The 25,556-nt window shown below is 38.6% G+C and overlaps 1 protein-coding gene across 1 annotated transcript in view; it reads left to right on the top strand.

Moving 5' to 3' along the window:
* The window catches only part of LOC124156256 (rho GTPase-activating protein 100F), a 57,692-nt gene that overhangs the window by 19,442 nt on the left and 12,694 nt on the right, over window positions 1–25,556 (top strand). The window contains exons 8-14 of the mRNA XM_046531075.1: window positions 1,615–1,918; window positions 7,177–7,511; window positions 13,169–13,514; window positions 17,540–18,006; window positions 19,800–20,157; window positions 20,884–21,044; window positions 21,868–22,066. Of these exons, the coding sequence (XP_046387031.1) occupies window positions 1,615–1,918; window positions 7,177–7,511; window positions 13,169–13,514; window positions 17,540–18,006; window positions 19,800–20,157; window positions 20,884–21,044; window positions 21,868–22,066 (2,170 nt within the window). The remainder of the gene's footprint in view (window positions 1–1,614; window positions 1,919–7,176; window positions 7,512–13,168; window positions 13,515–17,539; window positions 18,007–19,799; window positions 20,158–20,883; window positions 21,045–21,867; window positions 22,067–25,556) is intronic.

Raw genomic sequence — 25,556 nt, 5'->3', positions numbered from 1 at the left:
TATGTGATTGGCATATCTTTTTTGTAAAAAGTGATCCCTAAATATAATTGTCAGTCGCTCATATTCTCGCAACTACGTTGATACTAACACGAAAAATAAAAGTATATAAGTAATAATAAATAAATTAAAATATCCACAGCATTTCCCTATAACACAATTAATGAAATCAGCAGAAAGAAGAATCTTTAAGGATTTGATTTTTCTTTAATGTAACTAGCCAACTGCGAAAAGCACAAGATTTTTACTGCCTTAGGTTTAAATTATAGTCATCTCAAATACAATATTGACTTTCTGGACAAGTTCATTTTAGTCACAGTGGTCAGTTACTAAAGAAATAGCTTTTATTAGTGAAATGATGTTAAATTTGAGCAATATTTACTCTCTCCTTTATGACTGCCTTCAAATGATGTCCTTCCACAAGCCAACCGTGCGACGAAATTATGATAAATGGCACAAATTTCGGGTAACGGAACGAGAGAGCTTTTGAAATTATGACCCCCCTCAACTCACTCATATTTTTTGCGATACTTAAATGCTGGCTTGGAGAGTGATACAAAGTTTGGGAATTTCCGCTCCTTCTGATTGTTCCTCCCGATCACGTCCCACGAGCCCATTGCCACCCACGACACGAACCCTTTCTTCCCCGACTCCCTAATCCTTCCCCCTATCCCTCCCTCCCAGGGTTCCAACCCGCCCCTCCCCATCTTTCCCCTCGCCCTGTCTCTCTACTCTCTGCAACTTCTTTTCTCATCCTCCTTCCTTATCACCTCTATCAATCCCAAGTAATAAGCGAACACGTCTACTTGTGTGTTTCCGTGTGCACATTTGTTCCTCTTTTTTAAATTATTCCTTTTGGTTTTTCGTTTCAACCATACGTTTCCCTATTACCTGTTTTACAACTTTACCAATGATAATCTTTAAAGAGTTATCCTGCGTATGTGGTCATCTATTTGATTATGGAGATTATCTTTCCAATTTTACTGAATAGATGACGATAATTTTTTTTTAGTTTTCCTTTTTCTTTCTTTCATTATTTGGTTTCTCACATATGCCCCTGATTCCGTGAGACAAATGATATCTAATCCTTTCCCTGCAGTTTAAAATTCACTGCTTAAAATTAGTAAATTAAATTGTCGGTTTTCCTGTTCAATCATGAGAAATGTGATATTTTTGATTAAGAAAAGTAAAAGTTTTTTAATTCAGGTATACAGTTTTAAATAATATCTGTGAGCCTTTGGCTGATTAAAACTTTTTATTAGAAAATTAATAGTTAGCATAGCAATTTACATTTTATACCTACTATTGGCCGAGGGGTTCAAATATGGGAGAGACTTTCTATTTTTATCTCATAATATATTCATATCTTTATTCCCATTTTCCTCTACTCCAAAAAATAATTAATTGTGAGCATTTTGCCGATAAAAACAATTTATAAGGCAATTAATAGCCTGAATAACCAATTTACACAATATATTTACTGTTCGCCGAGTGTTCGAATATGAGAGAGGCTTTCTATTTTATTATCTTATTCTCTCCCCGATTTGTTCTACCTCATCTAACTTTTGAAACTGCTAAAGCAAGACCTCATTTTCTCCCTCTCCTCCCCCCGGACAGGTGGCCGGCTCGGCCTACGGGGGCGGCATCGTGAGCACGGGCCCATCGGGGGCGGCGCTCGGACTGAGCGGCCTCCGCAGCAACTCGCTGCCCCGCGACCACCGCGACCGCCACCGCCACGTGGTCCGGTTCGAGCGGGAGGCGGGTGTGGGGGCGGTGGCGGGCGGCGGGGGCATGGGGCCCGGCGGCGGAGGTGTCGGCATGCCGGGCGTGGGCGGCCCCGGGGGCCTGCTCGGAGACTCCCAGGAGGACAGCGACGGAGCCGTGTCGGCGCCAGAGCTGCCCACCAGCCGCCGGGAAAGAGGTGGGCTCCATGGGCGAGGGATTTGGAATTAGGCAGAGACGGGTGGGAAAGCGCGTAATATGACGTGGCAGGGTTGGAGGGGACAAAATGAGTGGGGAAAGATGCGACTGAGAAAAATGTATGCATCTAAATACATACTCGCCAGCCACCTCAATAGTCCCGCAGCAGGAGTTGTTATAGCACTAATCGTTTACCTTTGTTTTAACTTTTAAATATTTATGTGTGTCTTTGTAGGTGCTTGATTTGATATCGGACAAACATCTACATTTAGTTTCCTTTTTTTCCTTTTATTTCCTGCGCCCCCGCCCCCCATATGTATCCGCCACCGGTTGTAGGCCGACGTTTCGATGGCTGCCTCCACTATCAACCTCAGGGAACTATATAGTCAAAGGCTGAACGAATACGTATATGATTTTTTTTCTTTACCGGCGTATGATACTGGTGAAATATTCTCGGGGTTTCCACCACATGAGTTGCTATGAGGACGATGGCGGAGGTAGCCATCGAAACGTCGGCCAAGAAGCAACTCACCCGGTGGAAAACCCGATAATATTTCACCAGTATCATACGTCGGGAAATAAAAAAGCATATAGCCATTCGTTTGGCAAATTTTCCCTCTTTATTTATCGTTTCTTTCATGCTTGAAATAAGAGTGCAGTTCTAAGATAGCGTTCTCCCCGAGTCTCAAGCGGCTCCAAAAATATTTCGTGTGAGAGCTGTGTAAAACTGTGAAAAACTATATACTTTTGTCCTCTCTCTTTGCGTCTCTCGTTGAACCTCACATTCCCGTTCCTTTTAGTGTACACCACAAAAATCCATGTAATCCATCCCATGGGAAATTGTGATTTTAATGAGTCCAAATCATTAATTTATCCATAGGAATACAAACAAATTTAAAAGTGGAGAAATCTGGGAAGCTTTGACAAAATGTAACACATACATTTTTAGAAGTTTCTGAAGTACGGAGGTGATAGGGGAGAGTTTGAGGTACTTGGGATGATAAAATATTTATTTTTTCAAGAATTTTGTATCTATGTTGACGTAAATTAAGTATGTAATCAATTTTAATCGCCTGGTTTCAATTTGTTATTTGCCTAAGAAAACAAATTTCTCTTGAATTTGAGGATGGGAAAAGGGATTTTCTTTCGTTCCTTTTGTCACCGCTTATCTGTTCTGAACTTAAAATGACATGAAAAAATAATCGAACTACATTTGATATCCCGAATGATAATTTCCATCTTCAGTGATATCTTCTTAAACGAAAATATGGTCAATATAGTCGGCGATGGCATAAAAGAGCATGCACTCATCCTAGTGACTACCCTTGACAACTTCAGGCATGATTTACACGTTTTTGACAGAAAAACATCTCTAATTCGCGTCATTTATCGTATGCATAGTGTAGAATGAGACTGTGTGTTTCGGGTTGCGTGCCCACAAAAACTGCTTTCGGGGAATCGATAAAAGGTCATTTTCTCGATAATTAAAAGGAATAGAGCTGACGTATTTGGTCTAAAATATCAAGGAAAGACCAATGTTATACACCATTGGGAAAAATGAGTGTTTGCTAAAATTAAATTTAAATTATTTACATTTTTAACGTTTTTCGTTAAAATTTTCGAAATTTCAGGATAAAATGGCGAACAATATGAACCGATTTTGAAAAAAAATCATATCTGTAATACCCACCCGGGTATGTAACTTTTTCCGGGTATTACGATTCGATCCTAAAAAAAAGTGGCAAAACGAGGCACCCTAGTGGGCGTGCATGCATAACTGAGATGATTTAACATGGTGGGTAATTATAATTGGAAATTGGGTTGTTTTGTTCTTAATTATAGTAATAATACTACCTATATTAATAATATTAAATAGATTTGATTATAAAAATCAGTTCTTTTGAAAGAGCCGGTTAAGATCTATAAATGGATACATGTTGTTTCAAGAACTGATAAGTCAAGCAACTCGTTGACTAATGGTTAACGTGAGTAACTTTGAGTAAGGGTTTGATGGGAAAGGAATATAAGGGGGTGGAAGGAAGATGAATCGGAGAAGAAGGCCTTGCAAGACTTGGAAGACCACTCGGGCAATTTGCATAAATTATTCCAGCTTTATATTTGAAAATTCTTGGAAGTTATGAAGGACTGTATCATGCCAAAATGAATACATTAGCTGTTTCCTGGATGAGAATTCGAATATGAGAGAAAGGTCGAATGATTTTTTTCCCAAAGTCCGACTCAGGGAAAAGGCACCGCATTAATTCTGGGGAAATAATTTGCAAATTATCATATAATTTGTGGGGAATGAATAGATAAACAAAAATAAATTTGAAAAAACACTTGATGGAATTCGTCGTCGCGGGTCACTTCTTTCCAATTTCGACTCACCTCTTTGCGCATGTTTAAAGAATCTCTTCTTAATACTTGCCCTTTATAAGCTAAGCCCTCGCTCATGAGTAGTCTTTTTTGTGAGTTGGGTCTCTTTTTGTAAGTATTTTCTATTCTTTTTGTGCTTCTTGTAACAAAATCTTTTCATTAAGCCATTGTTTCTTCTCTTGTTCTCAAGATGAAAAAAGAGCCCATCTTCCATAATGAATTCACTGTGCTCCAGTCGAATGGGAAGTCAGCAGTGATTACTATACCCTTCTTTTATTTTGCGCTTCCTCTGTGTCGAAACTTCACCATTCCCACCCTTCCCACAACCCCGGGAGATTTTAGTAACCCTCAGCCAGGAGGGAATGCTTCCATTCCGCCGTTAATATTTATTAGCTTTCTCATAAAACTGTTATGAATCTGACTTTGGTCAATAATCCAGTGTAAGCACTTATGCGGGAGCTAATGTAGACAAGAGCTAGTGGTCGTCCTGAATTTCCAAGTAAGGCTTAAGAGCTGAAACTCCGAGAAACCATGGTATCGATCCTATCCCTACCGCGAATGTTTCCATGGCCTCGTGAGGACAAAAGTTTTGAATATATGCTTTACTGATCATGCATCATATTAAACGCAATTGTGGAAAAATTTTACCGATAAATATGCATATTTATTTATATTTCTTCAGTTGTATATATCCATCATGAAACAAATAAGGATTTTGCTTAATTTATTTGCGAGAATTTCTATCTTTTAAATGCTAAATATTATAAACCTTATAAATGCTGAATCCCTTTTATGTGCCAAGTCGTTGAAATCTAATATCATCTAGCTATGAGTATATACTTGTATTTTACGAATGAAGTGCAAATCGTTACGCAAACATCAGTAACTGGTTTATGTAACATATGTATTAATCATATTTCTGACGGGAACCCAAATTGAGAACTAGCATATCCGATCACGAAAATTCATGCTTTGATCCACGAATTGACTTCGACAAGATTTTCCACTTCCTCTTAAAACTGATGACCGAATCTTCTCTTCTAAGTTAGGCACCATCTATTTTGTCGCCAGTATGTCATTTTATCCATTCTTGCTCCGTTCAAACTGATATATAAATACAGGAACATTAAAATAATTGACTTGGAAATACTGTTTTCCTCAAACATGCCTTTTAGAATCTCCTTATTGAATCCACTGCTTCGGGAAAAATTGCTATAAATTTTCATGGCTTTGAGGCCCAATCAGAAAAAAACTTTCTTCCAAATTCATCCTCAAAACCATTTCATGTCCTTTTTTCTCCTTTCCGAGCCCCGTTTGCCCCTGCAACCATCATGACGAATGTAGAGTGGACTTATTCCGTGACGTATTGTTGAACGAAACCTTTTATGCCGCGAGAGGAGTGGAGTGGATCTTTTCAAGCCAAGTTCACTCTGTCCGCCCGTAAAGCGAGTTTATTTTCACCGGCTGTGCTTGGCTCTCGGCATTGACTCCAGCATTCAAAAATCTTTCGTTCGAAGCGAGAGGGCTGCTTTTCCGAAATTCGTGCCCCATTCGGTCCGCCAATTTTGAGGCACTTGTATCGCCCGATGAATTCAAATCATTGGACTACGACCGGAAGTTGGGAGATGATCGCAACATCTCGAAATCACTCACGCAATAATAAAAATGGGAGAATTTAGCCCTGAAAGCGTTTAGCGAGCCCAAAAAAAACTCCATTTTGGCCTTTCACGGTTTTTTTTTCCTTTTTTGGGCTTGAATAGTAATCTGTAGCGAACTTATTTGTCATCTATTGGTTTTTTCCTCTCTTCCACTCTATTGAGAACTCCCTCATGGCACACTCGGTTTATACATTTCATTTTCATCATTTTTTTTTGTGATACACACACATCTTGGGAAAATATCGAAGGATCAACAGAGCAAAACGCAGCATCCAATGATAGAAAAAAGAAATAAATGCTCCTGTAGCCCAAAAGAAATACCAAAACTAACTACTACTAAGTGGACTTGTACCGTTCTGAAAATTATGGTTTCATTTGAATAAAAAGGTCGTCCAAACACGCCGGATTAGTATTTCATTGAAAGAGTACATTAGGTGAAAGGGAAACATTAGTTACGACGAAGAATACATCTTTTCAGCAATTTTCTCTTAAGTTGGTATAGCGAGACTCGCTGCCCACTATTCATGAGTTGGTGAAGTCATTCGAGCTATGGTTCGTATACTCGCTCACCTTCCATTAAGGTCGGTAACTGATCGCAATAATAGAAAACTGCAGCTACGTGAGGCCGAGGAATAGCTGAGAAGCAGCTCGGCGTGAGTTCGTGACGTCATCAACTTATCTTCAATAGGATTTAGGCCGTCGATTTTTCTCCACGATTATCTCGAGGAGTAGGCAACGAATCGAAAACCGGAAGAGTATGAATCTCTTAATTTTTCAAATTCTATCAGTTTCGAATAGCGTGGTGGCCTAGTGGAAGATAGCTTGGGTACTGATCTAAAGTCCCTAGGTTCAAAACCCCGATGGAGCCTTCAAACAACTCCCCTCAAATATCTTCGAGGTGCGCGATAGCATAGGGAAAGGAACTGGCCCCCATGTCATGAGCTTGTAATAATCACATGCCCGTGGCTTATTCCGGGAGGAGCTCTACCCTCACCTAACCATACCAACTTTCGCGTTGAGTCTCTGAGTGAGTGATCAGATTATAAAATGAATGATCGAGCCCCTCCTTTGTGAGTTATTGGCTTAATCCGGGATGATCTTTACTCTCACCTAACCATACCAACCTTCCCGTTGATTCTCCGAGCGAGTGATCAGATTCGAAAATGAGTAAAATGAATGTTTGAGCCCAATCATGAGTTTTGTTTCTTTGTTTTCCCGCAAGGAGGCGGTCGTCTCCCGTCGTCGCCGAGCGTGTTCACGGCGGACGAGTACCGCGCGTGGCTGCAGCGCACGCCCTCCACGAGCGCCATCTACGAGCGCATCCGGCAGAGCCGCACCCAGGCGGCGGCCCTCACCCAGCGGCAGCCGCCGCACCGCCCCGGCTCCGCCACGCCCGGCTCCACCTCCTCATCCTCCATGCTGCAGGGCCTGCACCACTCGCTGCACGGCGGCGCCTCCTCGGCCCTCGGCCACCACGGCGGGCCGCCACCGCCGCCGCACCACCGCACCTTGCCGCGCTTCACATACAGCGCCGAGAACCTCCTGGACCGATCGAGAGAGGTTAGTGATCCACTTCGTATCTTCTACATTTCTCCGACGCAAATCGGGATCCAATAAAATATCGATACAAAAGAGTTGTGAATAAACGAAGACATACTAGTATGGGCGGAGTTTTCGGGGGTACAGGGGGAGCCTGGTTCTCCACCCCCCCCTCCAACTCAAACGATAATTTTTCCCGAGTGCAAAACCTGTACTTTCAAATACATTGAAGACAAAAATATTAAAAGTTCAAATAAATTTTAGCATTTTAAAATATTTAAAATGCTGTTTTCAGAGGCTAATTTAAACTTATTTTCCAGGGGAGGGCGCCGGGGACCCCCTTAACTCTAAGGGGTATTCCATAGCCCCTAAACTCCCAGCAGGATTTCTGGCCCCCCCCAAGCATATAACTCTAAACTTCGCCCATGCGCACTAGTGGTCAAAATATCAATCAATCATTCATATAAATATGGTATTTTTATTTCTATTTCTATTTAACCCATTTATGCTGAGTGTGAATGAGCGTTTCTACGTAACTGTCATACTAGGGTTTAAAAATTCAATTTGAGGTAAATGGACCGTTCAAAGTCTTGACATAGTGTAAATATTGCAAATTTTCATAATCCGTATCTGTTTCTCCCCATACTCCAATTATTTTTTACAAAAGCGCCGCGGAATTGAGCTCTCGTATCATATGAGCAAATGATTCCGTTTACAGAGCCATTCTATTACTGAAGATTTCGCAACTAAGATAAGATTTTTCTATGAAAATTTCCAGTTAGCCATTCTCCCCAATTATGACTGTGTCTTACCAATCCATTTCATCAATACTTAAAAGTAGTGATGGGTCGATCATGAACTATTCGATCAAAAAGATTGAATCACTAGGTGAATCAAATGACTCATGATTCATTTCGTTAAACAAGTCGATCATCAATCATCAATCACTCCGACTTCCGGTTTCATATCAATCATCCCGGTTTCCGGTTTATTTCAAAATTTGGAATGATCGATGCTTGATCTGTTTTCGTCAGGGCAGTAATAGTTGCGAGAAAATTAAATACTATGCTGTAAAGAACTGAATACTTGTGTAAACTTTTTCTTATATGTTTTCCAGCGGTTATCAGTATTAATAACACCAATACACGTATAAGGAAAATATTAAGATGACTCTTGTAGAAGAACGCTAAGAAGTAGAAGTTGCAGCAGTTAACATTTTATTGTGCCGTTCATAAAATTATCCTGCAGATCGGATTCATGTATAGTGTGTGGTGTATTTTGTGTTATATTTTGAGATATATAGTTAGAAATTATTCTATTAGTGTTAAGAAACTGGCAGTTTTGCCTTCCCAAATATTTTCATGACACTACTTCCTTCATTTTTGCAATCTTATTTACTCATCTAGGAATTCACAATCAAAATAGTATATGAAATGATAATATGGATAGCAATCAGCATTCCATTATTCAATGTGATTTATTACATCAATTGAGTCTTTTCAATCTTGATTCCTTTTGAGTCTTTTCAATCTTGATTCCTTTTGAGTCTTTTCGATCTTGATTCCTTTGAGTCTTTTCGATCATAATTATTGAATCAATTGATTGAATCATTTATGTGACTCGAGTCAAAATGATTGAATCACTAAAATGATCGACTTTGCCCATCACTACTTGAAAGTCACATGTTCACGCAGAGGAATGTAACGCAACAGTGCGTCGTTTTGGTGTCCGTCAGTGACGATTGACATTTTTTTTCCGCTGACCAAAATCGAGGGATGCGGGAGATAAATCGTTTCGTATCCAAATCAAGTCCATCCCAAGGATGAAAGATCAGAATAAATAAATTCCCCAGCATTCACCGTTTTTGTTCCTGAGGGCCGTCACTGACTGACATTTTAACCTTTGGTATTGCTCAAGTTTCAAATTTTGGTGCGTGCGCTTCATTGGCCCCGACTGGTACACTAAATTCGTGGCATAATATGCTCCTCGAGTAATAATGTTATATCAGTTTTATTGTTCTTGGTAAATTGTTTGTTTATGCGGAGTATTTTATTTTTTTGCCAATTGTTGACTTCGACATGCCGCGTATCACCGTCACCTTCATTGTCGTCGCGTCGCGTCGGTACGTTTGTTGCGAAAGCGGGACATAGGAGCAGAATGATTGTTGAGATCTGAAATCCTTAATTGTAACATATGTCAGAATTTATTAAGATGGCAAAGACGGGAGCAGAGAGACAGCGCGAGCATCGTGAGAGGAAAAAGCAAAGAGGTGAATGCGAGGAATAAAAAAGGAAGAATAGAGAGCGGCAATGAAGTCGTAACAGATCATGGCAAGGGTGGTGTTGATGTAGTTGGGGGCAAAGGCAGAAACATGATCTGGGAAGCTTTTAAGTCGGGTTCTCCTGTAATACATGCAGTGTGAGTGTGTAATTAAAACAGTATGAAAATAAAATCTGCAGAGATCCCTGTACACGGCATTTCTTCCTCCAATGAAATGCTGGACTAACAGTGGCACGGCATTTCACCCATACGGAACACACTCTTTGTTCACCATATGGAGTTAGTTGCTATAAATATAATTAAGATGTCTCCTTACGCAATTGATCATAGTGCTAGGAGTACTCACCATTTTAAGCGAGAATATAGAAATCGAAGCAAAATTGCTGGATAAAATACATACTATGCGCTTATGTTTCAGTGGGGTAGCCAGGGTTTTCGTTCAGGGGGGTCTAACACAGGGGAAAAATGTTTTTAAAACAGGGTACTAGGTAGAGGGTTCATAACGAATTTTAACACTTTTTTCTGAAGGAAAATAATTGTGTTTTTATATTTAGGGGGGGGGGATCCGGACCCCCTGGACATACCCCCTACCGGTTATGCCACTGTTATTTTTCTTTTTTATAAATTTCTGTGTTCAATATAGATATATTTTGCAATGCTCATTCCATGAAAAAGAAAAGTTACCTAACACGCAACAAATCACATGTGTCAGTCAGTGACAATTCCCGTCAGTCAGTGACGCTCCATTTTTTTGGCCAAAGAGAGGGAACCATTACTTACACAAAGTCACGATTTTGCATGCGTTTGGGCAACACTTAGAACTATTTTACGCATTGCGTGGATTTTCTTTATCTTGCATAATTTCAGAGCAATGCGAAGAAATGTGACAACGTCACAAAACGGAGTTTCATTTTTGTCAGTCAGTGACGACGACTTTGAAGTTTAAAATCTCCGGTTCTACAGGGGTGACAGGGTGGTACCAAAGCCAGTGTATGCTTTCACTAACTTGTTTTCGGTGGAATCCTCCAGAAAGTTCCTAAATTGATTTGTATTAAGTCAAAGGGGAAATATATGAACAAAAACTGGGTGTAACGGTCAGTCAGTGATGCGTAGAAACGCTCGAATGTAAATCATGTAGTTTAAGGGTTTCGGTAGAGAATTTTTTTCTGATTTCTGTCCTCTACGTCCCCGTCCAACGCAAAAATGAGAAATTAGCGATCCCCTCTCCTACCGCCACTTTCTTTCATAAGATATCTAGATTTTTTACATTTTTTTCAGATACAGGAAACAAAAAAGGTATTTCTGAAGTGTTTGTACAATGATTTTCAGCAATATTTTGACAAATAGTTATTGCAGAAAGCGTGCAAGAAATTTAATTTTATTAATTAATGAATTTATTATTAGTCTATGTTATGCTAGTTACTATCTGGAAGGTATGTATTCTGCACTATTAGCTCTACTGGACCATTCTTCCTTTCTTTGCTAAAGACTTAGGCCTTTATGTCTTAGCGATCTGAATGTTAAAATGTTTAAAATAATTGAATTTATTTCATAATACTAATCCTTTCTCTTTGGCAAGAAAAATTTGCGTCATATGACTTTGATTAACCTGTCAGAGATCAAACTAGCCAATCCCTCCAGTAGATTCTAAAAAAGGTTCTCAGATATCTGGAAATAATGTGTTGCGTAGGGCAGAGAATGCCTCGTTTCACCGCAAATTCCCCTTCACGACACTCGACCTCCCCTCGCTTAACACGCAACTTTAAAGTGCCTCCGCAAGCTGCTTCATCTTTTACGTTCCATCCATCGACTGGATTGAACGAACGGGCTAACTAAGCGGGTCAAATTCCCTTTCGGAAGCATTGGTGGCTGGAGAATTCCAGACTCAGGTTGCGCACAATCGATTTTCGCCTCATCGCTGCGTAAGATTCCTGCGAGCACTCGGAAACCGCTGAGGCGTGCTCATGGCGACCAGAAAATCGCTGACTCTGCGAGGATTGGAAACATCTCTTCGCCCTTCCCATGGTGACTTGAGAATTATACTGTTTCTATATTTTACATAGACATTCACCCTAATTATTATCAGCTTTTTCAAGTTTTGTGAGTTTGCTTAAGGAGTGTATTTTCAGAGACCTTTTTGCTTTGCTCTCTGGAAGAATTGAGAAGAAGTTTTTTTGTGACTCACACTAGTATTGAGTATAAATAAGATGCGATGGCGGTTGGCGTAACATGGTGAAACTCCTTCATGATGCACAAAGGTTAAGAAAAGACTTCGCTGTTTCACATAATAACTGTTTGCAGGAAGTTTGTTTGGAAGTTCACAATATAAATAAGATGTTTACATAGGAAGTCTTGAATATCTTCCTTAAAAAAATTGCATGATTTTCATGAATATGTTCCAACTATAGCATCATGTACTTTGGAGGCGATAGTTTATTCGTGAGGATGAAGTGGGAAGTTCAGGAGGGTCCCTAGTCTTTGTTCGTATTCAAGACTCGCAATCAGTTCAGAGGATCAGTGGAGGTAAGCTTGAATTCGTTCGGAATTATTCCGATGGATTTTAACTGCGAGCGGTTGATTCCAAGAGGTTGGTAACGCGTTTTGAATTTAGTAAGTTTGATATTTTTCATTCTGTGAACGATAAGAGCCCTTGTAATAGGTCTTAATAAATACCAATCGTGTAACCAACTGCAAGGAATCAACTTGCTCACCGCCCTTGCTCACCCTTGTTCGAGTTCGTGTAAGGTAAAATATGGTCCCCTTGTTAAATATTTGGACTTCTAGCGGATTTTTGAGTGACTCCGTTAAGAATACCCGTTGGCTAGTTCACAGTTTATTTTTGTAACCTTTACCCTGGTTATCGTAAACATTGGATTGTTAGATGAAAAATTAATAATGAATAGCTCACGGGATTTTCACAATGTGTTTCCATCTCCACGGACTACAGCACCTCCGGTGTCTTCAGTGACTTAGATTCGCTAGTTGCAATGACGAAAAAGATAGTATCTGTGAACATTAGCACGTACGGCGAAAATGCCAAGAACAATGTATCACCTGCTTCATCACTGTGCCACTAAGAGAGGAGCAAGATTGAGTTTGTCTTTGTAAGATATCCCATCCATACCCCAGGGAAACTGTTGTCCTTGGATGGTCCTGCTTTACCATTTCGTGAGAGCCTGTGCAAAGATTCGACTTTTAATTTTTTTCTATCATATTTTTTTCAAAGCAAATTACGAAAAATAGCTCGGTAATGCACAGAAATTACCTTCTTATTTTTTAGAAGTTCCACATTCTTACTCCTGAAAACCTGTTTTCCCCGGATGACTGTGTTTCACCACCCCGTGAAAGCCTTTACAAAGATTTTTTTCTTAATTTCCTTCATCGCTATTCGTCCGCAGGAGCTCCCATACTACTCGTACCGCACGCACCTCAGCAGCACGCTGGATCGGCCGTTTACTCGCACCGGCTCGTTCCGCGCCGAGTCCCTGGTCCGCTCGGCGTCGGCGGCATCGTCCCCGTCGGCGGCGGCTGCGGCCGCGCTCGCCGCCTCCACGCCCGTCTCCTCGTCCTCTTCGTCGGCGTCGTCGACGGCCGCGGCGGCCGCCATGCGTCGCATGCGCCACCTGCTGGAGGAGGGCGCGGCGTCGGGGGGCGGCGCCGCGACGCCGCGCGCCGGCATCCCCAACCCGTCGCCCACGCGGCCCGCCGACCCCCGCATCAGGCTCCTCGACATCAACCCCGCAGGTGAGGTGAGGGTGAAAGGTCGATCGGAGCTCTCTTCTTCAGTCCGAGCGCGCGCAAGCAATGACCATGATGTGCAAGTGAGAATCACGTGGCGTGGCGGTGACCTTACCCTCCAACCAGTCCGCACGTTTCGTTCGCTCTTATTCTACTTCTTGTACCACACCCCACCGCTTCCATGTTCCACTACTGACATCCACCTCACCACTCTTGCATCCACTCATCATATTCGTGTCCTATTTGCCAACTGCGATGCACTTATCTCGGACCACCCTGATGGGGAATGAATGGAAGCATTTGCACAGGAACCAGACTTATGTCTGAGTCAATATGCGATTAGGCAAGTGTCCCCTTTTAAAATGGATGGCACTGAAAGTTTTGTGAGCTGGAGAACTGGTAGGATTGTTGCAGTAATATCATGGTGCCCAAACACCGTTCCAGCACTGGTTAACAAAAGACATAATAGTCAAATAACACTTTTATCAATTTTGTTGCCCCAAAATTTCTAATATATATATATATATTCGTAACAAAAAAAATTCGTAATAAAATTTAAATATGAACTTGTAATAAACAAAGTACACAGAAATATTTCATTTCTAAAAAGAGTTACAGAAAGTGCATTCTGGCACTGCTAATTTTGCCGTCACATCACTGGAGTGTTGCAAAAAAAAAGCTTTTAGTCAGTTGATTAGAAACAGAGGTATATTTTAATGGGGGTTAATCTTGAAGGAATATATGTACTCAATTCCATATCAACACACAGATTTTGTGATATTGCACCTACTCTGCGGATGCAGCTATTCAGAAAGGGGTGATCCATGTACAATGGACTCTAATCATGTAGGCTGTACTCTATCTTTCTTTTAGATAGGATATAAATTTGTACTTGCCGAAATACTGTTTTGAGACTAAAATACACAGCTGTTGTTACAAATCCTATTTTTCCACATGTCAAAAGCAGTTGCCATCTATTGTCCTCACTGGCATCACCTTACACATAACCACTTACCACATAATCATTTTAACTGCCACGCCACTTGAACAGAATGCTTTTGAAATTGCCTGCAAAATTATTGATGAGCTGAAGCTAACAGTCTCACTTTTTTTGGAAGGAGATACTAAAATGGCTACTTCCTCATTTCAAAGTTTATGTTGAACACTTCATTCATATAGAAGAACTTCAGAAATATTCACCTAAACTGAGATGAAGGAAAAGCCAATTTTGTAGTCTCGTCACTGAAATCTGGGCTTGATCACTGGATCCCGCTTTAAGCATGAGCAATGGTTACTTTTGCTGTAATTTATGCAAGGATGGCATACTCTGTTCCATGCAGAATGCCGTTTGAAATCCATATTTTCAAAATTCATGATAATGGTAGACCAATATTTTTATGAATCATTGTTGCATTTACTTCATGGATTATCTTTATTTTGAAGTAAATTAATGTTTTTTCAAGAAAATTATTCTAGATTTATAGTTTTATAATTTTAATTATTAATTAAACAAAATAATTTAATTTATGCAAGAAATTAGAGAGTATGGAGTAGAAAATGTTTTCGTATTGAAGAGTGTTACATTAGGAACATGTGTTGCCTGAGTGCAGAAATATGTATCATGGTGTAGTTATATGTTTTGATTTTTCTGTAATAATGGAACTATGCGTATATGGTAGAAACTGAATTAAATTTATGGGAGTTTAATGACACAGCATGGTGTTTTTGATGATAATTATTGTCATGTAAGCATGGCACGAATGGCAAACTATGCGTGAATGCTATAGTGGAACGAACCTTGCTGCTTCACCTAAGCTGATCATTGAGCTTTCCCTAAGCAATCATCTCAAAGACCCAACATCTACCCAGTTGAAATGAAAATCAATTCATACGATCCATATCAATATTTTTTACCTTCCATTATCATACAACTTCATGACTCCCCAACAACCGATGAGTCTTTGACCAGAATGAAATCATTATGCTATGCTACTGTAAACTTCAAAATTATTCTCAGTGAAACTCATCTCAGATGATTTTGACAGCTATTATTTCCCCATATCTTATGTGGTAATCAAATTGGTTCCAGTATTTTGTGACTTTTAATGGTACTTCTTCGAAGAAATCTATATCTAAAGATGATCAGTAGCAGTTAGGCACCAGTAGAAATAACTTGATTACATGTTGCATGACATACCCATAAATAGGGATATGCAAACGAACATGGACACATTAGTGCTGATGACAAAATGTTATTAGTTAACATTAGTTCATTAGTTGTAAACAAGCATCTACATGAAAACTGCCTCACACAACCATGAAGAAATATTCCTCTCATAGATTTTTTTAAAAATGCACATCAGAGGCCTTCATTAAAAGCAAAAATTCTGCTGAGCAAGGTGATGGAAAATCCAAACATTAGAAGATGGTTAAATAAATTTTTTTTGAAGGCTCATTTTAAATTACCAAATTCCATAGCTGAGGTAGACCAATAATGAGCAAAATTATGTTTATTTATTTCATATTTTTTTAATAAAAACTCTGCTGAAAAAAAAGATGTCATTGTGGTTCAAGTGATAGGACACCTGGCATGAATTCAGCAGATCATGGTTCATATCCTGTGTAAGGAAACCGATTTTTCCTCCCCAGAATTGGCGCACATAACTTACACTTATGGTGACTCCATAAAGGTAAGCCGTTGTGGTTTACTCAGCCTTTTCCTTGGATAATGGCATTGCTATATTCTTCATGAACAGAGCTATTCCATAATGGATGCAAACATAATAGGTTTTCATGAAGAGTGATCTAAATTTATGAATGCTGCAATTTCTATGTATAGCACAGTAGGATTTTTCTTTCAAATATTTTTACTTCTCTTAAACTCAGGGGCTGACTTATCATTCAATCATTTTCCTTGAAAATTGCATTCATGCATTCAGTCCATCATGCAGGTTTAGCGATTAGATTTACCCTTGCCAATGGTTTGTGGAACACAGAGGTAACAGGTTGGCCTAATATGAGGAAGGGACTGAATTAACACCCTTTATCTAGTCGTTTAAATAACACTTATTTCGGGATAAAAGAACACAACTTTTGCAGAAAATAATGTCACTATTGGCCATTTAATAACCCCACCTTTTGCATGTTTCTACCCTTAAATAAAGTGTAGCCTTTTTCATGGAGGAAAATCCCTCCTACCTCTTTCAACCACTGTTTCACCTTTGGTGTTAAATTTCATCTCCCAAATCATTCTTGATAGTTGCCATTCTCTTCTTCTCAATCTTCTCAGTTGAACTTGTGTCAATGGCTCACAAAATTTTGGCTGTCTGCTTGTACATACCATGCCTCAATACATTCCTTTGGTGATTGGTTTGATGAATAGTTATTGATTCTTTTTTATCCTGCCTGAGTTTGATCTAAACCATGCCTAAAGTATGAATCACACCATCTTTTTCTTCATCCTTTCCTAGGAATAGCTACTGTGAATGATAGTTAGCTAAACAATTTCAGGGATGGCTCTAGTGAAATGGATCGCCAGTTCCTTTCCCGTGGTTCCATTCCTTTCTCTCTTCCTTGACACATTCTACCGAAAAGGTACAAATCTGTACCCAAGTGGTGAAGGGAACATGCATTTGTATTCATAATGGTGAGAAAAATAGATAATAGCATCAATTTTTTCACAATGACCACTGGAATAATCATGGTTGAATTTGTTTCGGAATCATTTCAGCAGAGCCTAAAAATTCATTGAGCTAATGTAACACCTAGGAAGTACATGATTTTGGGCTTTAAATAGAATCTCAGTTTTAATCATTGATAGAATGGCGAAAATAATGGAAAAAAGGATGGTTACAATGACCGTATAATCCATAAAATGATAGCTCAAACTCGTATTTCCACAATCCCTGAAAAACTATCACCAGAAATGCGACAGATTAAAAGATTGTGTGATTCAGGCTTAAGTCTCTCTCACCAAATGGGAGGATTGCACTGTGCTCATTGTGAACACCACTGGCGGCATCACTTTGCAGAGTTCCTCAAGTACAAGATGGACAAGCCGCCGCCGCCGCCTCCCCCCATGTCCGTGAGTGGGGGCGGGATGGTCGGTGTGGGTGGGGGTGGGGGAGGAGGGGAGGGTGTCAGCGGTCTCCTCTGGGTCCACCTGCTCGCCGGCCGGGGGCTTCGAAGTGGGGGTGGCGGGGCGCCCGTTGGCAGTGGCTCCCTGCCCCCCAACTCTGCGACCAGAGACCTCTATTGCGTGCTCGAGTGCGACCGTGTGCACAAGGCAAGGACGGTGGTGCGCTCTGGTGAGTTGCTCTTTGACTGGGACGAGACATTTGAGCTGGACCTCGTGGCCAACAGGGAGCTGGACTTCTTGGTGTACTCGTGGGACCCTCAGTTGCGACACCGCCTGTGCCACAAGGGCTCCGTCCACCTGCCCTCGCTGCTCCTTCCGCCCGCAGCGCCCCCTGCGGCCCTCCACCAGTTGGCGCTCAAGGTCAGTTCTCATTCCCCTCTTGCTTGCGCACTCAATTGCTCTTGTAAATTCATTTCTTGAAAGTCGTATATATATGCCAGAGAGAATTAATTTCCCCATTTTTGTATTCTATTTCTTGTAGTTTAATTCGTTTCTTACTCTTAAACACCTATACTTTATGCTTGCAACAAAAATTGGTTTTCCAAAGCTTTTCCCTTGTAGTTATATTTTCTAAATAGATCATGGCTGTTTAAGTCTAGAATATCTGATAAAGAGTGGATGGGAAGAAAGGATTTTCACTCAAATGTACATCAAGTTACTTGGTTGTTACATTTCAGGAATGAGATTAAAATTGAAAATTGTATGGCTAGCCACTGAGAGATGAAGTGATAAATAGGTATATATAACTGAGCATATTTTATATTAAGATGATTTGATCATTCTAATTTTAAAGGCTTAGTAAGGATTATTATATGCATGATCAGTTAGACATCCATTGAAAAAAGAGACTCTATTTCATCTATAAGTGGACTTTTTATTGCTCGTTTGGAGGCTCTGTCCCCCTAAATTTCTCAATAATTTCAAGTTTTAATCTAAATTATTTAAAAGGAATTAAATTTTGAATTCCTTCACATAAGCAGTGAAAAATTGTATGTCTACTTAGGTAGGAAACTTAAAGTTATCCTCTGCTCAAATGATTAATGCAGGTGTAGTAATAATCCTATTCATTAACTGAATAATGGTGTTAGAACAGATGTATATTAAGGCAAGGAGAAAGACCCCAATCAATAACCATGCTTTGGATGGAATATCACTATGTATTATATATTTGGTAAAATATCTATTTTTGTGTAAATTTCATAGGAATTTTTGTGCAGTTATTGGTAAAATATAGCTTTATATATATTTGGCAACCATGTACATATGTAAATGCTGCACCATCACTGCATAATGAGTAGGATTCCCGTTCTCGAGACAACAGTAAGAATTCCCTCTTCATTCATAAATTTTCTCATTCCAAGTACCTAATGGTTACATTTAGTTCATAAATGTAATCTCTTCTTTTTTATATGCTCAGCTTAATAGTATGTAGTCCTTTCAATATTACAGTTTTTTTGGTTATTCATAAATCATCAAGTATACCTTGGTTTATGCCTTTTTTGCTTACTTATTCAATGTTTTGTTTTTTTCTCTCAGTAAAGTATCCTTTTACTGTAATACTTATTATCATTTTTCTAGATCCTGTATATTTATTATGCATCATGAAAGATAATCATTTGAACCATGCATCAGTATGTTGGTGAGTTACCTGTTTTGCTCCTATAATTTTCATGTTACCTGATTTGAATCTACATTAATTCATCATTTTGCTTTTTTTATCCATTGATAAATGTATGCCTTTTATTTTTTCTAAAATCACATGTTATATTAAAATCCAACAAATTCCTTTCAATTTGTTAACAAAGAGATTGAAAACTCAAATGAAAGCCATACTTAATAGCAAAGCATCCCAAAACAATTCTTAGTATGTAATTTTAATACAATAAGTTCTTCCATCAGATTCTACAAAAGTTTTAGCAACCCAAAAATATTTTAATCTTGAATCACGGTCTGTGGTGTTAAACATTAACTTCCTATTTGTGCTTCAGCACCAAAATTACTCTTCAGCTGGATAACTTTATTTCTAATGCAGATGAAAATCAATTTATCATAGCCTTTTCTCCAAATCCAATTCATTCTTGAGGACTTTCAAAAATACCATTTTTCAATTCCTCTGTCAGTAAACTTTAGCTTGCAACCAATTTCTACTCCAGGTTGAGCCTCGGGGGACGTTATACGTCAAACTTAGACACATTGATCCTACAACCACATTTGCCCGTGGTGCTGGTGGTGCTGTGCTTGGTGCCATACTGGGGCATCGGGGTAGGGCTGGTGGTGTGTTTGGAGTGGATCCAGAGACAGTGGTGGCTAGGGAAGGTGGACCTGGGTCAGTTCCTCTCTTGGTGCGACGGTGTGTGGAGGAGGTGGAGCGTAGAGGGTTGGATATCATTGGACTGTATCGTCTTTGTGGGTCTGCCACAAAAAAGAGGGCACTCAGAGAGGCCTTTGAGCGTAATCCACGATCTGTTGACCTATCCCCTGATAATGTTCCAGACATCAACGTCATCACTGGTGAGTAATGTTATTGTCATCAGCACTTTCTCTGAAGTGCCCTTTTAAGGACTGCATGAAACAAATACTTAAGTAAGTAGTATGCCTACTGTCACATACAGTGGTAAAATCTAGGATAATATTTGCATAGATAAAATCAAGTTGCTGATTAGACAGCTCTTGATAATTTTTCACACTTTTATTTTCACTTTGATTGGTTTCAACGTTTTTGAATCATTCCGAAGAGGCTGCTATCAAGCAATCCTTTTCTCTCTCCTTATACATTTGAGACAGAAAAGGTTAGGTCTTATTCCATTCAAAATACATATATGTAAAGACATGCTCAGCCCAACCCCAACTCTAATGTAACAAATAAGTAAGGACATGAAAATTCATTTTAAACAGAAGCATTTTGAGAGAGACATGAAAAACATAGAATCGTTGTACTAGTTTGAAAAGACAAATCATTTGAAATTCTTAGTGATAGATATGTTAGTAGTATTTTTTTTGGAGTAATAGAGGCCAGTCAATGAAAGATCAATAAGTTTGATTGAAATATTTCCTGTTGGTTTGACATGAATGTTAGATTCCACTAATGTATGCCTGTGGTCATCTTATCTGCAAAATATTTATGCGTAATTAGACAATCCTTAGTACATTAGTCCTTATTCCCTCTGCCTTAATGTACTGATCATGTAAATAAAGTCTCCTCTTTTTATTGATTGCACATTTACTTTCTCCTATCAGGTGTGCTGAAGGATTATCTACGTGAACTGCCAGAGCCACTCTTCACGAAGTGCCTCTACCAAATGATGGTGGATGCTTTGTCAGTCTGCCTTCCTGATGATCCTGAAGGAAACGCTAAGCTCATGTTTTCTATTTTAGACTGCCTCCCAAAAGTCAATCGGGTAAATAACACACGCAAATTCTCAATAATTAGTGAATTCTTCTTGAACTGAAAGTCAGCTAATTTTTATATTATAAATACATACATCTTTCATTTCAATGTGAACAAAGTCTGAGTATTTCTCAGGGTAATTACTTACTTAGGTGGTAGTTTTATTTATATTATTCAGGATAATAATATACAATAGGGGATATTGTGGCATGACAATGCGATGATTTGCAAGCTTTTATATTTATTATGACATCATGTTGATACCATTATTTATCAGCAGTGTCATATAATGTTTTGAATACAGATCTGCCAGCTTATCATTCCTAAAAAAGTTCTACTTAATGGCACTATCACCATGTTTGAAGCATGGGATGTTTGATTATGACTAACCATGCAATTGCATCAAAATCATCTACACAGAAGGTCAAACCTAAGGACTTGGCTTTCTGGCCTGTTATGCTGATCATTAAATGATACACACATCAGAAAGGTTGAATGAAACCTGCAAAAAAAATAGGTTTCATGAGTGGATCAGAAAGTCATAGGTTTCTGTTTGCTTTCCATTCCAGGTGAGTTTTTTGCCTCTTGACAATTACTTTGGATTCCACTGGAGCATTCCTATATCACATTACATGCCATTTGGTAAAAATTAGGCTCAAAAGGGTGTAGTACTATACAAAAATTCAATTGGGTTATTGTTCTGACAACTGATTTTCAAATACTTTATTAAAAATAATAGTAAAGTAAAATATTTAACAAGAATTTATCATTATTCTAGAACCTACAGCAAGGAGTGTATATTACCTCAAGTATTTTATTTAATATCCTTACAGTGCACATTAATCTTCCTGATGGATCACTTAGCCCTTGTGGTCTCTCAATCTGAACGTAACAAGATGTCACCTCAAAATTTAGCAGTTTGTTTTGGACCAGTTCTTATGCTCCAAAGTGGGGAAAGTGGAGGAGATTTGGATTTCCAACAGCCAATTGGTGTCCTGAAATATCTCCTTGAAATTTGGCCAGCAAAATCAGGTAATGTGCCCCTGTCCAATCGTTGAAAGTTACCTAGTGGTATTTTGTAATTCTATTATTGTACAATTTATTGCATAGACAATAATACATGTCAAAGCATGGACATAGATAAAATTGAAGAATAGGACAGCTTATAACTTCCTCGTGTTGTCTTTACAAAGTAAATTTTAGTTTTTAAGTGGCTTTGTGACATGCCTAATATTTATGGTTTTCTAAAAGATGCATCAATTAGTTTTTCCATTGCAGAATATCTTTTCTTTAACTATCATAATCTGCTTATAGCAAGTGTTGAGAACTAGTGCATTATTAACTGAAAATTATGTCAAAATAAGTACAGAATTCAAATATCACTCATTTTAATATTTTACCGTATTTATCATTGATTTGAAACTTTTTCCCCTCATGATTGTGCAAGAAAACTACTTAACTGAAAGATAGACCACCCGCCCAACTTATGAGTACATGTCAGTTACATAACTTTTAGGATAAGTTTAGGGCTTCCCAATCATTTTTACTCATTTCCTTAACACTGTACGACAAGTCCAGTGGCGGATTAACAGGGGGGATCATTGGGGCCATGACCCCTTCCCCCCTTCAAATTAAAAAAATAAATATTTTAAACTTGTTGGCTAACTTCCTTCTCCATTTTTAAACTTCTTAAATATCTAAAATTGTTAAACTTCATATTGTTAAGAATAAAATATAATTTTAGGTTCCAAAATACATAAAAAATGGGTGATGGTAAAAATTTTCACACAAGAGAACGCCCCTCTCTCCCGGGGGGATATTCTATTCTCCCCGGACACAAGTCATGACCCCCCCCCCCCACCCCCAAATTTGATACTGAATCTATTCCTGGACAAGCCACCAAGTCCATTATTGCCAATGTTTCAACACTGAAGTTCCATTTTTGGGAGATGTGTATTAACACTTGAGTTCTGTCAGATGATTAATAATCAGCATTGCAATTCAGTGTGTAATCAAGGAAGTTCTCAATTTATCAGAACACTGAAATCCATTTTCGACAAATGAGTGTCTACAAAATTTATGCCAAATAGATACATAACAAATTCACAATGGTGCATCGAAAAGATTTGTAATCAGCATGATGACATGTATGGAAGTGCAACATGAATTATAGCACTCAGTAAATTACACTTCAGTAGGATGATCATATGCTTCATATAAAAAAGTGCATATGTATCTTAAAGTAGGAAGCCAAGCCAATTTAAACAGTATAAACATACATGTTATATCAATTGCTAATTACACAGGTATTTGAAATCAATTGCAATGGACAATTTGGAGATAGTATTAAATTTAAGTCGAAGTAGTTTTTGCACTACACTTACTGTGAATGATTATACATATTGCATTGAGAATTACCATTTTCCTATTCTAAGCAGTCATGTAGACTCAAAATCTTGATGCATTAAAATTGTATGTATGGGAATGAAAAAAATTTCAATGTGAATATTACATTGATGTATGTTGTGAGGCCAACTATACAATGTTTATAGCACCCATTATTCTCTTAATAAGTGTGCAAATCTTATGTTACTGAAATTATAGCCTCTCTAATTCATCAAGTTCTTGGATCTACAAGTCTGACTAGCTTTCAAAAGTCCATACAATTTAATCTTTTGATTCACTTTTTTGAAATTTCCTTATATTATTCTGTTAATTATGATATTTTTGTAATAATTTTATTGTTACGACATAACAAGGCTACTTATCATCACCTTAATGCATTTTCTCGACCATATTTTTCATTTCTCTAAAGGCAATTCTGTTTGATTTTCCATGACACCTGGCACTTCAACTTCAAACTATGTAGATTCATTCATAATTGCAAATCAGTTTATTTTTAGAGTGCCTTTAATTAATAATATTGATATCACATAAAAAATAATACATTTTTCACAAAAGAGCACCACTTGATGTGTAGATCATGTATCAAGAATGCCATATATTTTTGGAAGTTAATATCTTATTTGAGATTTTTTGGAACATGTTATCTTTAACCATCGAGCAGTCAAGCCGGTACACTGAGTGCACCAGCAGATACATTTTTCTAGGTAACTTTTATTATCCATGCTAAAAACCATCCAGAGGTCCTCAAGTCCTCCTTCAATAATTTTGTCTAGATGTATGTATATCAAGTTTGACAGGCTTAGAATTTAAGTTACAGCGATAAGAATGACAGTTTGACACCTCAGTCGCAAAGGAGCCTAAAATGTGCTGGTATGATTGCTCATGTGGGGATATCTTGAATCTTTTTCATCCAGTTTATTCTTGCCACACAATGGTTGCTATTGTATTTTCTAAAAATGATCGACATACACATTATTGAGATTGAAAAATTGGGGAAAAAGTAGTACAATCTTAAGTTGTGAAGCGAAGTACCCTGATCACTGTTAAATGGTGTTGTAAAACTGCTGAACCTGATAAGCATATATGTACCTATTACGCACAGTGGCGTAACTAGAAATATGCTCTGGGGGGATGGATGGCGTGGGGTGGCGACCCCCCACCTCCAGGCAACGGGGGGAAATTTTTGAAAAATCATATGCCTGGAAATACATTTTGCATCATTTTGACACTAAAAATTTAACTTTAAGCAGTTATTAAATGTCAAAACTAGACAAAAGTTTTCAATCTTTTTTTTATTTGAGGCTTTGGGGGGGGGGGGGCGGGAAGAGGATTTATCCCCTCATCCCCCCCATAGTTATGCCACTGATTAAGCAGTTATTTGATTTTAAATTGTTATTTTGTAAAATATAATTACGTAAGAATAGAATATTCAATGAATGCACGGAATGTATCGTGGTTGGTAGGCTGCAGACAAAAGTTTCAAAGGCTTTAAAACCTGATATTTACTGTTTATCATCAAAAATTCATAAAACTTCAGACATTAGCAGATTTAAAGAAATTATTCACAAAATTAACAATGGCAAATTGAGGGCATCAACTTGACTGCTTTTGTCTCACCAGGTTGGGCGACTGCTCGAGGATTAAAGCTAACAATGATGTTTGGGTGCAGTGTCCAAAAGTTTTTACCAAACATTTGTGTGCTGGAGACAAAAAGATATATGTTGGTTTACTTCTACAATTTTTTCCAAATATTCTAAAATTACTTTAAGTATGGACTATTAAGAAGGAAATTTTACTTGAAAGAATGATTAGAGAGGAATATTCAGCAGATGATAATTATCCCAATGTTCACAACCACAGCAGGGGCTGAGTTTATGTTCAGCAATTACAACTATTGCTGACCAGGCCCACTTCTCTCTCCATCCCTGTTGGCTACCATGTGAAGCCCTGAGTCAGACCTGTTAGAGTTTATTCCTGGCTGGAGCAGGCCGTGAGTTTGGCCATAGACACTCATACTGTACAGTTTTTAGAATTTTTAAAATAGGTAGATCTCCCTGGCAAATCAAAGCAAAATGGTTGAATGATGTTAATGAGTCGTCATGGCATTCAGCTGTGG

The sequence above is a fragment of the Ischnura elegans genome, chromosome 1, assembly GCF_921293095.1.
Source record: "Ischnura elegans chromosome 1, ioIscEleg1.1, whole genome shotgun sequence".
In the NCBI taxonomy this organism is placed as follows: domain Eukaryota; kingdom Metazoa; phylum Arthropoda; class Insecta; order Odonata; family Coenagrionidae; genus Ischnura; species Ischnura elegans.
Note: the sequence above shows the minus strand (reverse complement) of the source record. Positions and strands in the feature narration are given on the sequence as shown.